The sequence below is a fragment of the Amphiura filiformis genome, chromosome 9, assembly GCF_039555335.1.
Source record: "Amphiura filiformis chromosome 9, Afil_fr2py, whole genome shotgun sequence".
NCBI lineage: Eukaryota > Metazoa > Echinodermata > Ophiuroidea > Amphilepidida > Amphiuridae > Amphiura > Amphiura filiformis.
In genome coordinates, this window is record NC_092636.1 from 62,153,912 (window position 1) to 62,171,748 (window position 17,837).

The 17,837-nt window shown below is 37.2% G+C and overlaps 1 protein-coding gene across 2 annotated transcripts in view; it reads left to right on the top strand.

The window, feature by feature from the left end:
* Positions 1-17,837, top strand: part of LOC140161290 (anoctamin-4-like) — a 37,981-nt gene that overhangs the window by 17,710 nt on the left and 2,434 nt on the right. Inside the window, exons 9-20 of one of the 2 annotated variants that reach the window (XM_072184764.1) lie at positions 1,487-1,581; positions 2,330-2,451; positions 3,273-3,362; positions 3,886-4,038; positions 5,078-5,114; positions 8,927-9,036; positions 9,544-9,695; positions 10,409-10,580; positions 11,190-11,319; positions 14,998-15,131; positions 15,532-15,612; positions 16,274-16,614. In XM_072184764.1, the coding sequence (XP_072040865.1) occupies positions 1,487-1,581; positions 2,330-2,451; positions 3,273-3,362; positions 3,886-4,038; positions 5,078-5,114; positions 8,927-9,036; positions 9,544-9,695; positions 10,409-10,580; positions 11,190-11,319; positions 14,998-15,131; positions 15,532-15,612; positions 16,274-16,614 (1,617 nt within the window). The remainder of the gene's footprint in view (positions 1-1,486; positions 1,582-2,329; positions 2,452-3,272; positions 3,363-3,885; positions 4,039-5,077; positions 5,115-8,926; positions 9,037-9,543; positions 9,696-10,408; positions 10,581-11,189; positions 11,320-14,997; positions 15,132-15,531; positions 15,613-16,273; positions 16,615-17,837) is intronic. The other variant, XM_072184765.1, reaches the window with a different exon arrangement.

Consider the following 17,837-nt stretch of genomic DNA (forward strand, 5'->3'; position numbering starts at 1 on the left):
TGAGTACCGGCCGGCCCTATGTTTTAGCGCTTGGGGCCCTGGGGCCAATATTATGTGATATATGGGGCTCATATGTACATATAACAATGTAGTTCTCAGGTGCAATCTGTGTACAAACTTTGAGCCATAAAGCTGCTTCATACGATGAGAAACGGCCGGCCCTTTGTTTTAACATTTGGGGCCCTGGGGCCCAATATATATGACTTATGGGGCTCATGTACATATGTTGAAGTATGATTCTCAAGTGCTATCAGTAGGCTGAAGCTGGGCATTGTAGCTGCTTTATTTACTGAGTAACGGCCGGCCCTATGTTTTAGCGTTTGGGGCCCTGGGGCCCATATAATGTGACATATGGGGGCCATATACATATGACAATATAATACTGAAGACATATCTGTGTACCAAATCTGAACCCTGTAGCTACTCAATTTGCTGAGAAACAGCCGGCCCTTTGTTTTCACATTTGGGCCCATGGGGCCCCTAGCCTTGTACATCTGGGACCAAAACATGCAAAAGGCACATCTACAACTTAGGGCCCATACATATGTCACATATGAGCCCTAGTGATCTTGTACTTTTAGAGCTAGGCTTGTCAATCTGTTGCACCATATTTTAACATTTGGGCCCCTGGGGCCCATGATATATAACATATGGGGCCCTTGTATATTTGTAAATATAGAGTACCCCTAGGGCTATCAGTGTACCAACTCAGGGCCCTGAGGCTGCTTCATTTGATGAGAAGCAGGCGTGATTTGTATTTTCACATTTGGGCCCCTGGGGCCCGTGACCTTTGACCTCTGGGGCCAAGATGGGCAAAAGGCACTTCTGCGGGGTAAGGCCCATAAGTGTACCACATATGGGCCCCAGGGCCTTTGGAGTTTTAGGGCTAGCCTTGACAGAATGATGTGTTTGATGGAGGAGAAGGAGATGAAACCACAGGATGGCAATATACCCGTCCATACTTCGCATGCGGGTATAACTATGAGGAATTTGATAATGTGGTCATTCCATCAATATGTAAAACAAAAACTTTTGGATACAAAAAAAAAAAGGAACACAAGATCAGTGTATCTTTTCTTGTAAACATTTACCTTGGCATAAAAATTTATTTTATAGGACAAAACAAGTTTTAGCTTTGCACCTGATGTTATTGAACATACAATACAGATTTTAGTTATAAAGTGAGGTATTATTAGTCATGCCTCTGACTGTTTAAAATACAGGTATTAATTGACATTTTCAGGACATAATGTTCAGGGTTTTTATTATTAACGCAACGACATGTAATCGTGGGTGTGCGCTGATTCGAATCCGAACGGTTCTGATTTTTTCTCTCTATTATAATGTCAGTTTGTCTGAGCTTCATTTCATTAATTTTGGTTTTTATTATTGGTTGAAAACTTCAAAAACACTTTTAGTTGGTTTTAATGATGTAATGTTCTAGCCTTGAAACTGTTTAATTATTTCTTTAAATAATCATTTGTAGCCTTGCTGACTTTGGACTAGAGATGCTGAGGGTGTTTCAGGACTCCTTTGATTCAGATGTGACACCATATTTTGCCTTAGTCATCTGTCTTTGGGGTAAGTACTTTTAACCATCAGATAAACCCATGCTACAAAATCATATATGATACACCTGTTTACAGATGAGTATGCATTCATTATCAATCAGGTTTTGTTGAAATTGTGGGGAAAGAAAGAAGAATTCGGCAATAAAAAAAACCCTGTTCTACGGGCATATGGACTTGCCAATCACCAAAAGCTTGACAAATCTGAAAAGAGGCCTGTAGAATAGGGGGTGTCACCAAATAACTTGTTTTTTTCAAAACTCCTTTTGGTCAAAACAAACAAATACCAGCAGCTAATGTTTCTCATGTCATGATCATTCTTCAGGATTTTTTCCTATTGGAAAGAAATATATTGGGGTCATGCTCATTACATTGCAATTTCCACAGAAGTAGTTAACTGTTTGTCCACCTGTTACTGCTTACAAAGTTTTGTACCGCTTCCCATCATTGCATCCTTCTTGCTCATGGTATTCATTTTGGCTCTCTGTTAATGAATCATGAACAAATTCCTGCTTTATATTTTGTATAGTATAAATTAATTTTACAAGTTTCCATTTCTGGGGTTCCTTCTCGCTCCCTATTAAGAATTATAATATATATGATTTCATAATATTTGGATTTAGATTTTGACAAAAATTATTGATACATACCATTGTTGTTTAAGCTGCAAACAACCTTGATCTATACTTGACGTCAAATTCATCTTTGACTTGTTTTCCCATAAATCCATATATTTCTCATGATTTGTGTTTGCCTCACAGGTACCATATTTCAAGAACTATGGAAGAGAAAAGCTGCCAAGTTAGCATATGAGTGGGATGTAGATGATTATGAGGATACAGAGCCTGACAGACCAGAGTTTTATGGTACCAAAGAAAGACCTGTAAGTATTTGCTATAATACTAATAGTATAAGTGCATAAATTATCATTTCGACTGGGCTCAGTAAAGGTGCTTTCATAATTTAAACGCTACAATGTATTGTAACTTCCACTTCACTGAGATTTACCATTGGTATTTGAAATACTAATCAGTAAATTAATATAAAAACATACCTCCCTATACAGATTTTAAAAAGAAAAAAAATACATACAAAGTCTAGATTTATGAAGACAAAGGAAAAGAAATATCTACTTAGTTTCTTTAAAAAGAATTAACAGGTAACTCTAAGTAAACCATATTCTTTTCATCATCATCTATTATGTTTTTATACTTTCAGGACCCTGTAAATGACTTACCAGACTGGTACTATCCTTTCTACAGGCAGTTCTCATCATATTTTATGTTTATATACTTTCAGGACCCTGTATCTGACTTACCAGACTGGTACTATCCATTCTACAGACAGTTCTCATCATATTTTATGTTTGTGTACTTTCAGGATCCTGTATCTGACTTACCGGACTGGTACTATCCATTCTACAGACAATTCTCATCATATTTTATGTTTATATACTTTCAGGACCCTGTAAATGACACACCAGAGTGGTACTATCCATTCTACAGACAATTCTCATCATATTTTATGTATATATAATTTCAGGACCCTGTATCTGACTTACCAGACTGGTACTATCCATTCTACAGACAATTCTCATCATATTTTATGTTTATATACTTTCAGGACCCTGTATCTGACTTACCGGACTGGTACTATCCATTCTACAGACAATTCTCATCATATTTTATGTTTATATACTTTCAGGACCCTGTAAATGACTTACCAGACTGGTACTATCCATTCTACAGACAGTTCCTCAAATTTGCCACATCTTTTAGCATTCTTATTTTCATGGTAAGGAAATACAAAATAAAGGTCATTGCATAGCAATTTTTGAAGAGCATCCCATCCATTCACCATATTGATTTACATGTTTTGGCAAATATTTTAGGCATGTGTGTCATGCTTCAGGAACTATAAGGTGGGATGAGAGTTTGTCATAAAAACAAAAGTTTCCATTTTTCATAATCCCAGTTCAAGTGAATATGGGATGTTTTGTTTGGATCATGCTGTAAACAGAAAAGTTGAAGCAATGCGGGCCACCCAGTAACATTTACAGTTCTATAGGCCACTGCAATACAGTTTCTAATAACTAAGTTCCTGAATTAAACTGAGGTCTTAAACCCTAGCTAATAGATGCAGCTATATAGCTGCTGGTTCTTGTTAGCTCTTATTATGTCATACCCCTTGTTTAGGATATATAGGGGTGAACATAACTGGTACCATAATTATTTAGCTGTCTGTGGTGTGAATGGTGTTGTTTCCCATGATTTTAGAGTTTTCTGTAAGCTTTGTAACTTTTCTATTTCTTTTGCAGGTCATGTTGGTTATTGCCAGTGCCCTTGGTGTTATTGTATACAGGGTGATCGTAGGGTTACTATTGCAAAACAGCTCCAGCGTAGAACAAATTCTCTTCACATCATTAGCATCATCATTACTGAATACATTCTCTATCATGATATTTGGCAAGGTGAGTTACTGTCAATGCACTTCTCATGGTTTTACATTTTTACCCACTGCAGCATTGAGAATATGAAAACACATGGGATATAATTTGTAGTCTCTTCCTTTTTTCATGTTTTTGGTTTAGCAAACTCAGGGTCATACTTTTTACTTGTCATATCTGCAAAGTGCAAACCTTTTTTCAAATACGAACAGTGATTTTATTTTGTTTATTTCTGTTACCAATGTGCTGTTGTTGAAAAACAAGTTGACACATTTTCTATGTTATACTATTCAGCAAATACTTCAGCGATGTCTGTCTGCTCTTTCTGATTATTGCGTAAAAGACCTACAACCTTGGCGAAAAATGTTGCCACACCTGAGCGTACACCTGACATGTACAATATTAGAATCAGTGGCGTAACCAGTGGGGTTGCGGGGGCAACCTGCCCCCCGGCACAAAAACTGGGAAGAAGAGCAAAAAATTGGGAAGGGGAAAAGGGGAGAAGGAGAGAAAAAAGGGAAGAAAAAAGGGGAAGGAGAAGAAAAAAGAAAAAAGAGGGAAGAAGAAAAGGGGAAAGAAGAAAAGAAAAAAGAGGGAAGAAAAAAAAGGAAGGGAGAAGAGAAAAAGGAAAGAAAGAGGGAAGAAGATCTATAGGGTCCTACTACTTTCATTATGAAATTTGTTCTCTGAAACACTGATTTTTTAGCTTCTAATATGCCAAAAACCAGGAGCTTCAGGGGGCTCCGCCCCCCCTGCCCCTGGACCCCACCAGGGGCTCTAAGGCGGGCCCCTGGACCCCACCAGTTTAATGCTTCGCGGCAAGCCGCTCGCACATAAATACTACGATTTTTTTTCAGAAATTGGGACATTTTACAATCTTGCCCCCCGGAAGGTCAGGTCTGGTTACGCCCCTGATTAGAATGCAGAAATTGTTAAATGTCTATATGGCAGCTATTAGAGATAGGACCTTCTTGCTTTAACCCTTCCAAATTTGAAAGTAGTGAGCATTATCAGCAAAGAAAAAGTAATAATATAATATAATTGTTTGTTGTCTCATTCGCAGATATATGAATATATTGCATACAAGCTAACTGATTGGGGTGAGTTATATTTCACTGAAATGCTTTCTCTTATAATTTGCCTTAGAAGTATAATAACCATATTTAACCTAAATATTTGAAACTCCTTGTTGAAATTGACAACCCTGTGTGGGCGATTATGGTCATGTCTTCCATAGGGGGTGTATGGATTTCAACTAGAATAAGCCCATTTCATGCTGGAAGTGATTTGAAAGGGAAAAAGATTTTTGGTACCGCAACTGCACAAACTTGAATGATTATGCAGCAAACATATTAACCATGTTAGCTGCCAGGCTAGTTTTAAACCGCATAGCAACAGGTTCAACCTAATGCCAAGTGGCAAGTTAGGGGACGTGCAGTAAGTTGGTTGGTCAGCGTGACGTTACTCACGATAGATCGCTTAATCCCATTGGTTGTTTTTGGCTGTTCCATCTCGCACCCTCTGACAAGAAGGGGATGCTTGCTGTTAGGGAAATCACAAAACATGCCATAAAATAAATACCTCTTGGGGAAACAATTATAAACATTCAATTTCTCATCATAATTACTTAACACAGGCGTGAGAAATGGGTAAGTGCAATAGATTAACAACCCAAAAGAATGAATTATGTGTACCCTAGAGTGGAGCACAGTGTCGACGTCCTATACGATAAATATAAATTTAATACTCCGTTGGTGAGCGACAGGCGAATGGTATTTCACCGAACGCAAGAAAAGGAGTTCTATCTGATTGGCTAGCAATCGATCGCTTAGGTCGCTTAGTAGTCAACTACAAACTCAAAACTGAGCAATGTGTTCAATTCGATTGAAATCGATATTCTACAGAGTGTCCCAGAATGATCTATACCGGAAAATATGGAATTTTTTAGGTATGAAGGGCATGTTTATTGGTCATATTGTTTTGCATTTTTAGTTCTGCATATATTTAGCTTTCTCAGATTTTTTAGATTTTAAAGATTGGATGTTTTTAGTAGAAGTTATAGAAGATTGCGTAAAAATGGTGAATTCTAAGTTTTGACAATGCAACCTATTTTGAAAATCTGTAAAATTACTAACCGTTCCGAACAAAGTTATTTGGAAAAAGGTATTTTAGTTGTGCCCCGTTCATATTTCCACTAAATATCCGATTTCCGTCTATTATTTATGGCGTTACGAATCAGTTAAAGAATGAAAGTTGTTTGATTGACATTAAATGTACATAAAAAGATCCATGAGTTGATCAAGTGTGTTGTGCCATTTTTCAAAGGGTATGCGAAGTCGTTTTGCTTAAAAATGAAAAGCAGGTTTTTCATCGATTTTACATTATTCCATGCCACGCCAAAACAAATAAAGGTAGCGTGCTGAAATTAACAGAATAAGTAGGAGACATATCCAACATTATAATACATGTATCAAAAATAGATACACTGCCCGCCTTCTATTTTTAGTTATTTTTGCAAACACGGTACAAATCATTCTGGGACACCCTGTATTATTGCCGTAGATAAAGAGAGTGATAGTGTGTCAATAATGTACATTGTATTGCAGGTGGATTTTACATGCATTCCTTTATATTATTATTTTCTCAAAGAGTTGAATATGATCACAATTTTTACCCAGGATTTCAAATTTTTTACCCGCAAATTGCAGTTAAACATATCCACAGCAAAATACCGGTCCTCACTAATTAGTGTATTTAATTTCCAGTTAGTGTATTTAAGATAAAACCTGACAACAAATAAAATTTTCTTGCAATAGAAATATCATATGGGATACTGATATGGTAGGTCGCAACCGCCACAACGTGGAGCTGCTACAGCGTAGCTGACTTTTTTGCTCCGTGGAGCCAAATTGACCAATCATGATCATGTTAGAGTTTTTCATTACTCGGAGGTAAAACTGACCAATTAAGTACGACTTACTCATTACGTGAAGCGAATTTATTCATTAAGAATTTGCCAGGCAAGCGTCACGTAGTTGCAAGATATCCTCGGTCACGAAAGTTATGATTCAAAAAGTAGTTTATGAAAAGTACGAACTGACTTATTATTAAGATGGACATGCACTCATAAGAAACTCATACAGTATTGTACATAACTATATAGCTAGGCAGAGTGGTGGTAAACTATGCACACAGTTCTGCGATCTGCAGTGTATCGCCGGGAGCTAATTTGTATAACTTGCACGGTGTCCCTGCGGAATTCGACCTACAGCAAACTGCAAACCAGTTCGGATTTACTTTATATACTAGTAGTAGGCCATACATACTGTAGTTACTGTCCGTTTTCCTATACACAATACTCAGTGCGCTCACCATTGACGCGTGACCTCTACAAATAGTGTATGTTAGAAGTATAGGCCATTGCCTAGTTGGCGTCACTGTGTAAAAAATAACCAGCCAATATTTAAAGTATTCTCTGAAATTCTAGAAAATATAGTTTTGTAACATGTCCTAAATTTTTAGCTAATTTAGGTGTTTGGAAATATTGGTACTTTAGTGTTTTAGGAAGGATATGTAAACGACAGATAACACCAAAAAATATGAAGAAATTATTTCTAAACCGTGTTAAGTCATTAAGCTTCTCATTTTCAAGAACGCTGGTTAACAATAAGCAGACTATTGTCTCATTTCGTAAACAAAAGCCCACAGTATTGTTACCTTGCGTTTGCTTTATAATCGTTCACCCAACTGAAACTCTAATACCAGCTCATTGCTCATTGCACAGGTAAAACAGACACAAGTGCAGTGTGTATTGAACCAGAGAAGATCTGATGTAACATAGTTGAGCTGTTTTCATTGAGTGTTATCTTGGTTTAATAGCTTTTAATGGGGTTTAAGTCCTTCAAAGGTCGTGGTGAATTCTACTGTAGACATGACTGCATCATGATTATTTTAAAGTCAACAACATTCAACAATATGATCACCGTGATAGTATGACAGTATCCGTACGTGGGTGTCAGTGATCCTGGCCTGACACAGTAGACAAACAAACAAACAAACACGCCACACACATGACACATGCATGCAAGGTAACATTGACTATACACTAATCAAACAATGGTATTGATCCTGTACAACTGGTTGTGGTTTATTTACAATCGATTCATTTGAAATCCCCATAGTAAACATTAATTTTGGCAAGAGTTTTCTCTCTCTGGAACGAGGATGCATCCACTGGCTCCAGCGTAATGAAAAGATCTAACATGATTGGTCAATTTAGCTCCATGAAGTTAAAAAGTAAGCTACGCGTAGCAGCTCCACGTTATGGCGGTTACGGCCAGCCATATACTGATCATGCTGAAAATCGTAAAAACATAGAATAGAAACAGTGTGGCAGGCTCTCAAAATCTCAAATTGTATGCTTAGCCTAAGTCGCTCGGCCTATCTCGAATAAAATCACCATGCGTAGCTGTTGAAAAACGTAAGGATTCATCGTACTATCACGGCAATTTTTGACACGAAGATATAGGGACGATGACGGTGTGTGGAGTATGGTCTGCCTGAATTGATTGTCACTCCTTTCAGCATGCCAAAAAATCTTTACCCCTTTATCCTTATCAAACAATTTTTGTTCCCCTCCCCCTTAACACATGCCATATTTGTGAAAAATCTAATTTATAATCTTTAATTACCTTATATGATGTGAGTGTAGGAAGCAGGACATTTTGAATATTTGAACGTTTCTTACTGGTTTTCTTATAATTCACCCAGGTACATATAATTCTTGCACCACTGCTTAGTAGTGAGGCATAAGATTTGGTCAGCTGTGTAAAACACTTGATTTTGTTTAAAGTATAAAATCAGCCAAATAAACTGAAGCAACCTAACAACAACACTTTTTAATTAATTACAGAGAATCACCGGACACAATCAGCTTATGAGAATGCTCTTATCATCAAGTTGTTTGCATTCCAGTTTGTCAACAGTTATTCTTCACTGTTCTACATTGCCTTTTTCAGAAGTGTAAGTTATTTTATGTCATAGCAACTCATCATAAAAAGGTATATCGTAATTGCCAATATATTCTGTTCATTAACACAGTAAATATTAGAAAATGTTGTGAAAGATGAGCACAGTAATATTGCTTTTAGCTTCAATATTCAAATACACCCATATCAAATAGTGTGGTTTTTCAATTCTCTTGCTCGTTTTTAAAATAGGGGAATGCAAGGGGTGTTTTTGCCAGGTTTTACTGATCTCCCATCTGCCTCCATTTTCTTGGTGAGGCAGTGTGATGTCACACAAATGGGAAAAGCACTGAAAAACTGGTGTGCGCATGTCCAGTGTCTGGCAGCATGTCCAGTGTAAGCACTCTGAGCTTTTTTGGAAATGGCGCAAATGTTCTTTGTATTGTATTGTATTGTATTGTATTGTATTGTATTGTATTGTATTGCCCACTGTTCAACATGGTTGCTACATATTTGAATTAAGTTAATATAACATTATCTCAACATTTTTTGGTTGTTACAGTTAACTACTGAGCAGGGGATATTTAATTTAGGACCTGATTATGCAGATGGATGTGGAGACACAGGCAACTGTATGTCCATGCTCTCGCTCCAAGTCTTTACTCTCATGATCTTCAAACCTTTCCCAAAATTCTTCAAGGATATCATATTACCGTAAGTACATTCTTGTCCTTTTGTACATTTGTTTTCCAATGTTTACTTGACTGACTTATTTCCCTGTGTGTTGTAGTCATATCTCAGGGGGTCGACGATAAGTGAGGGATGTGTTAGCGAACTAAAAAATAGTGCAAATAGTGTGAGGGTGTGCAAAAGGAAGTTTGCACTTAATATAAGTGCCGACAAGCTGAGCATTCTGTGTATGCTCAGATGAGCAATATCGCCAAGTCTGAATACTCTACCATCGTCAGCCAAATTCAAGCATGTTTAGAAAGCTCAGGCACAGAACTTTTCAATCTGAAGTTTAATAATCTAAGGTTGTAGTACATTGGTTCTTTAAGTACAGTGCACCTTATCTTTGTTTGTCTTGCGATGCTTTTAGGAAAATCTTCAGCTCTAAGTCCCAAACAAGTGACAGAAGATACTCGTTTGGCATAATTGTCAAAGGTAATTTGGTTTTAGTTAATTCATGCATCAATGAAGTCCCAACCAGGCCCCCGGCACTCTGTACAAACTGCCTTTATACTGATTTGGAGTCACTGGGCCTTAGTATCAAACTTCAATAGGGTTTGTGATTTCCATAACATCAGTCCATGATATTAGGAGTCCTCAGTTTAAGTACCAAACCAAGTTTGTATATATTTACCAATTCATTGTCTTCCTCTGTGTGATATTCATTTCACACACACATTAATCTTCTTTTTCTGCAGGTGGATCAAGAAACAGATCAGGAAATGTCGGAAGGGTAACAAAATAGTAGATGAAGCCATGAGCAAGAAAGATCGCTATTATTTTCTTCTCAAGGAGCATCAGAAACCACCTGTAGGCAACTTTACTCTGGCAGAATATACTGAGAAAATCATCATGTATGGATTTCTTATGGTAAGCGCATTCTTGTTTATTTTCTCTTTGTGAGTTCAATATTTGAACAAAAATCAAGACAAATTCAGCCTTTTCATTGTAAATCCTTTTTGTTAAAGAGATAAGGGATGGCTCCAAAACCCAACCAGCAGTCACCAGTTAACTTCAGCGGTATACCACATGAAATCTGTTCAATAGCTAGATACTCTTGTTTGCATAACTAGCAGCATTTTGGGGAATTCTGTGGCCATTATTAGCATACTTTTGATATGTCTAACCACTTCATAGGTAACAGTTTTTCTAATGGGGCTAGCTAATTAGCCCCATAGCCCCACATGGCTTAAAGTTATTATTATTTGGGGCTTATTAAAATTATGAAATGGAAGTTGCAAATTGAAATATATTATAAACATTAAAATATAGTCTGAAGTCAAAATCATCATAATCCTAAATTGTTTAGAAGGTAATTTTATTCAGATATTTGTTGGAATTTAGTTGTACCAGTGCATCGAAAAGGGGAGCTTAAACAGTTGTCACTCAACAGATTGTATAGGGATGCTTGTTAAGGGAGGGACTGATTAGGTCAAATCGATTGTGTCTAATTGAATCTTGTCATGTTGTTAATTTCAGTTATTTTCCTGTGCCAATCCAGTGGCTCCATTGATAGCATTACTTGTACTGCTAATAGACATACGCATTGATGCAGGCAGGCTACTGTGGTTTAATCAGCGCCCAGTGTCATTGATTGCAGGCAACATTGGTAAGTTTATGAAGCTCATGTTTGTAGACAGCATAATAATCATTAACCTATAATCTCAAAGACATGTCTTAATTCTCAATCACAAGTGTGACCTTCATTAAAACTTGGTCTCCTAAAGAAGAGCAAAGTTGTGACCTAAATTTTGAAATACATCTGCATTTTGTGTTGAGATGATGGTAGCTTATATTTGGTAGGTTTCTTTTGACTCCAGTGTGTGTGCGCGCACTCGACAGTGAATGTCTTCAGTGCAAATGCAACAAAATGCAATCGCTTGTTGATAATATGCATACAGGAAGGCCAAAAATGCGTATTGGAAAGTGTAAAAATTTGACATTGAAGAGAAAGAAATCATAAACTAACTTTTTTGTATTAGCAGGTAATTCCGTTTTGAGCTTCATGTACATTTAATTTAAAACAATTAACCATAGCCTATTGGACATGCATCTTAACATTTTGCTGTGCACAGTGGCTCACTTATACAGGCTTTGCCTCATAATTGTGAGTGTAATTTCTAGCCCCGGCAGTGCCATTGTGTTGTGCACTTAGGCAAGGCCTTTCACTGCTATTGCCTATCTCCACCCAGATGTATAAATGGGTACCAGCTTATCCTGGGAGGGTGAACAGATTTGCTGGTCAGGGTGTAGCCAACCCCAAACAGCTTACACTGATGTGGAGTCTGATCCTTTGATGCTTTGAAAGAGAGATGGGGTCTTTGGCCTAGAAACGCACATAATCTTTAATTTATCTTAACTTAACTATCATAGCTTATGTTTCACTTAAGCAATACTTTGTACTTATGCCGTCCACACCAGCAGTGGGCTGTGTGATGGCTTCTGCTTCACAATGCTCTGCCATCTGCCTCGGTTGGTTGTTAGCCTGCTCATTTCTGTTAGGGTTGGTATTCCTCTTGCTTACCCATCTGCTTTAGCACACTCCAGCTATCTTTTACTTGGTCTTCCTCTTGGTCTTGTTCCATGTGTTTTGCCCTCAATGGTTATCTTTGGGTATCTGTTTGTCTCCATCCTTTCAATGTGGCCAAAGTACTTCATAGTTAGGTGAAAAAGTTCAATCTGGTGACCACTCTCTGGCTAGTAAGGTTTGACGATTGATTCGACTTCTATGGACCATTTAGAAAAAAAAATAGCCACCATGTCCCTCGCGAAAATCCCGGCATTTTTCGCTAGAGGCCAAAATCCAAAATGGCCGCCGCCACCATTTTGAAAATTTAAGTTTTGAACCAGAGCACCTATAATCATGCACAAAGACACTTTTTCGGATATGTCGAGTACAAGGATTCCGATTCTGACATTAGTTTGACATTATGGCATCATTTTCACCCAGAAATCCAAGATGGTGGCGGCACCATCTTGAAAAATTAGTTTTGAACAAGAGGACCTAAAATCGTGTACAAAGACACTTTTTTGGATAAGTCGACCACAAGGATTTCAAATTTGACATTACTTTGACATTACGAACTCATTTATACCCAGAAATCCAAGATGGTGGCTGCCGGCGCCATCTTGAAAAAAATAAGTTTTGAACCAGATTACCTAAAATCGTGTACAAAGACACTTTTTCCGGTAAGTCGACCTCAAGAAATCCGAATCTGACATTAATTTGACGTTACAAAATAATTTTTGCCCAGATATCCAAGATGGCCCCCATTTGGTAGAGCATAATGTGATTTTTGAATGAGTGCAGAAGCATAAGTGTGTCATTTCCGCCTTATCTGGGGTTCATGTCCCTTATATGGGGTTTAAACTGTCTTATCTTGGGTTTACATCCCTTATCTAGGGATAAGGCGCCTTACCTGTGGTTTAGACGGCCTTATCCTGGGTTTACGTTCCTTACCTGTGGCTAAGATGCCTTAACCTTAGCATATCGCAGTCTAAACCCAGATAAGGCATATAAACCCCAGATAATTCGCCGTAACCCCAGATAAGCGACGAGACCCCAGATAAAGCAGTCTAAACCCCAAATAAGGCATTTTAACCCTAAATAAGGAACATGAACCCCAGAAAAGGCATCTAAACCCCACATAAGGTGCCTTAACTCTAGATAAGGGTTGTTAACCCCAGATAAGGGTCGTAAACCTCAGAAAAGACATCTAAATCCAAGATAAGGTGCCTTAACCCCAGATAAGAGACGTAAACTCAGATATGGCAGTCTAAACCCCCGATAAGGCGCCGTAACCCCAGATAAGGGACGTACACCTCAGATAAACCAGTCTCAACCCCAAATAAGGCGTCTTAACCCTAAATAAGGAACATAAACATAAGATAAGAGAAGTAAACCCCAGACGGCGCCTTATATGGGGTTTAGACTGCCATATCTGAGTTTACGTCTCTTATTTGGGGTTAAGGCGCCTTATCTTGGGTTTAGATGCCTTATCTGAGGTTTACGACCCTTATCTGGGGTTAACAACCCTTATCTAGAGTTAAGGCACCTTATGTGGGGTGTAGATGCCTTTTCTGGGGTTTATGTTCCTTATTTAGGGTTAATGCGCCTTATTTGGGGTTTAGACTGCTTTATCTGGGGTCTACGTTGCTTATCTGGGTTTCGGCGCATTAGCTGGGGTTTATATGCCTTATCTGGGTTTAGACTGCGATATGCTAAGGTTAAGGCATCTTAGCCACAGGTAAGGAACGTAAACCCAGGATAAGGCCGTCTAAACCACAGATAAGGCGCCTTATCCCTAGATAAAGGATGTAAACCCAAGATAAGGCAGTTTAAACCCCATATAAGAGACATGAACCCCAGATAAGGCGGAAATGACACACTTATGCTTCTGCTCTCATCAAAAATCACATTTACGCTCTACCAAATGGGGGCCATCTTGGATTTCTGGGCAAAAATTATTTTGTAACGTCAAATTAATGTCAGATTCGGATTTCTTGAGGTTACTTATCGGAAAAAGTGTCTTTGTACACCATTTTAGGTAATCTGGTTCAAAACTTATTTTTTTTCAAGATGGCGCCGCAGCCACCATCTTGGATTTCTGGGTAAATATGAGTTCAGTAATGTCAAAGTAATGTCAAATTTGAAATCCTTGTGGTCGACTTATCCAAAAAAGTGTCTTTGTACACGATTTTAGGTCCTCTTGTTCAAAACTAAATTTTTCAAGATGGTGCCGGCCACCATCTTGGATTTTTTTTCTAAATTGTCCATAGAAGTCGAATCAATCGTCAAACCTTACTAGCCAGAGAGTGGTCACCAGATTGAACTTTTTCCCCTAACTATTCAGTCTTCTTTCTGAGATAGTATCTAAAACTGTGTGTTCTTTGCCTAGGGTTTCCCGGATAGCCTGGTTACGTATTTTATCTAGTCTGGTGACTCCAGCAATTCGGCGGAGGTATGCCATCTCGAAAGTCAGAAGCCTGTTTTCGTCCTGCTTTTCGAGGGTCCAGGTCTCTGATCCATATAGTAATACAGAGAGCAATACTTAAGCAATACTACATCACAAAAACATGTGACCCATGTTTCATTATGGTTCATATAATTTTGTGTGTAAGGTTATAAAGGTGTCATTGTTTTGTCAAGTTTATGTGTATGAAATGTGAGAATGTTATATGCAATTATGCATATAACATGCAATCATCATCATCATCTTTCCCAATGCATATTGTTAAATGTTATAACATATTATTGTGTCTTTACTTGGCTTATTATGAATTTCAGGTATGTGGTTTACAATCTTGGATTTTCTGAATTTTGCTGGTGTGGTGACTAATAGTTTCTTGATAGCCTTCACAGCAGAATGGGGCAGAACGAAACCACTTACACAAAAACTCTGGATCATCATAGGATTTGAGGTACAAACTAAGTAATAAAATTTAGCTTTGTGAATTACAAGTTCATATGATGGATATTAGGCTGTAGACTTCAGTACTTTAGCAAAATCAAGGTTTTGTGGGAACAGGTGAATAAGGATTGCAATAATTGGACTTGAAAGTGTAGATAAATTCATGAAAACTTGTTTAAAATTTGTAATACCATTAGATGTGCTTCAGAAATAATCTGTGCTGCAAATAAAACTTATTAAGAAGCAACTTTACATGATGATTTTGTTTAATATTGAGTGAGAGAGAGAGGGGTGGGGGGAGAAGAGAGAGGAAAGAAATGTGATACTTAAGTTTGAGGGATAGGTGGTCCTATTATCAGATATTATGGTTATAACTATTGGATTTGATTTTTTGTTTCTTTCCAATCCAGCATATTGTATTTGCAGTGAAGATCTTCATAGCTGCAGTAATACCAGATGTACCAAAAGAAATCATGCTTGCCTCTAGGAGGGTAAGTTTTTGACGGAAAAAAAGAATGAGAAGCAAATTGAGCTTGGCAATTTACAAAATTGGAAATTTCTTTAAGACCATCATAGACTTTAATCTTTGTTTCTTCTGTCAGTAAAAAGCAAACAAACAAGCAATCTTATACATATTTCTACAAAAAATAATGTGATCACACACATCTAACAAACCATGTTATACTTACTTGCGTAATGCTTTGTATTGCCTATTTGGTAATACTGATCAAACCAATGTATCAGCCACCAGGCGATCTGCAGTTGCAGATAGATACATCTGAATTGATGATTTTAATCTAAACTTGATTTTTGCAACTTACCATGCTGCATCTGTTACCAGCAGACTTCATCAGACAACTGACCCCTATAGGCTGTTCACTTAAAGATGACCAGGATATCAGTTGCTTGATGAAGTGTTATAGCATCAGATGTAACAAAGAAAAGTATAAGTTCCAGTAGTCAATTTAAATTACTAGATGACTGAGAACATTTATTGATTTATCTACATGTACTTACCAAAAGAGAAGTTTTGATATTCATTCAATGCAGTAAATAAAGCTAGTCATACCCTGTTAAAGAATTCTCACTGAATTATTTTCTGTTGCCTTAATTTAATTGTAACTTTGCATATTTCTTCCATTGATCTTGTAGGAAAGGTACCAAGTATCCCAAGCCATAGACAATGCAGAGAATCAGGAACCACTATCATGTAAGGAAGTGGGCTCTCCAATGAGGCCACTCGTATCTCCTTTTCAAGGATTTAACTACTTCTTCTTAACACAAGACACTAAACATGAGAACAAATACCCACCTGATGATGAAGAAGATGATCTTGGTGAATCTTTGAATTATGGGACAAATAAAGACTTGTACCCACTTGCACCGCTTAAAGAGGAGAAGCCATCTCAGGATATCTCTCCGAGATCTCTTCTTGGAGAGGCAGAAGGTAGCCCTGAAAAGGCTGCAGGATCGGAATCGGATCATGTTCCTAAGTATGCCATTGCTCTGCCACCTTTCCCACCACTCTGCATATTTATTTAATTATTGCTTAAACTTGGCTTACAACTGCATGCATGCACTTACCCATTTCGCTTTTTAATAACTTTTTGATTATATATTGGCAAACTTGATTGTTAAATTACCAAAATTCTTGTTTAGCTTTTGTTTGGTGAAATTGGCTGTTAGCTTTGTCATTAGTTGTTGCTAGTTATGTTTTGGCACATTTGTTTTTTAGAGTACCAACAATTGTTAATTGATTAACTTACTTCAGTAAAGTTGGATGCATGGCCAGTAATTTCTTGTCATTAATATTATTTTGTGAAGTTTGCTAGTTTGTCAATCTTAAGCTATAACCCATAAAAGAATACCATATTTATGTATTTTTATACAGTGATTTCATGATTTGATTTGATTTTGTACTCAGCAATTATATAAAGAAAAAACTAATTCCATTGGTGTATATGTTGATTAATTTAAATTATTATTAATTTATACCTTTTATGAAATTCACATATAGTCGGCTCCGTGAAGTTAACTTAAAACTGGCCATTGGTTCTCCAACTAGTAAAGCTAAAATATAATAAATACAATTGAATTCATGCACTGTGTTGTCAGTTTTTACACAGTTTGAATATCTTTGCATTAAAACTTGTAAACAATAACTTTAAATAATCCATTTACTAACTTATTTTAAACAGCACCTTGAGATATGTGACAGTCATTAATTAATTTAATTGCTGAACTTATAATTAAATTTTGAGAGAAATGTTTCCAATGAATAAAGATTTGTTTCACTTCTAGTTGCCTAAATGACCAATTTACATTCTTTGCGTAGGGTAACCAACTCATCTGAACCATCTCGATGGACCATCTCAATCTTTTGAACTTGATCTGTCTGCTTAGAATTCATCGCATTTATATCGCTTAAATCTTCTATACATATCTGTCAAGGTAGATAGTTGATCTCATGTTTGGTGGCGTATTTCTATTGGACTTCAGCATTTTGATCATATCTTATCCCATAAGTTGCTGTGTACTAATGTTTTTATCTTATTCCATAATTTGCTGTGTTCTAATCTTTTTCATTAATACTACTCAAAAAAAGTTGTCTGATTCAGTTACTAGTAACATATTGGATACCTGTAGAAAAACCTCCACATCAACACAAACAAATATTCTTGCCCTTACACAGTTGTGTAGGGTTAAGGGTTAGGGA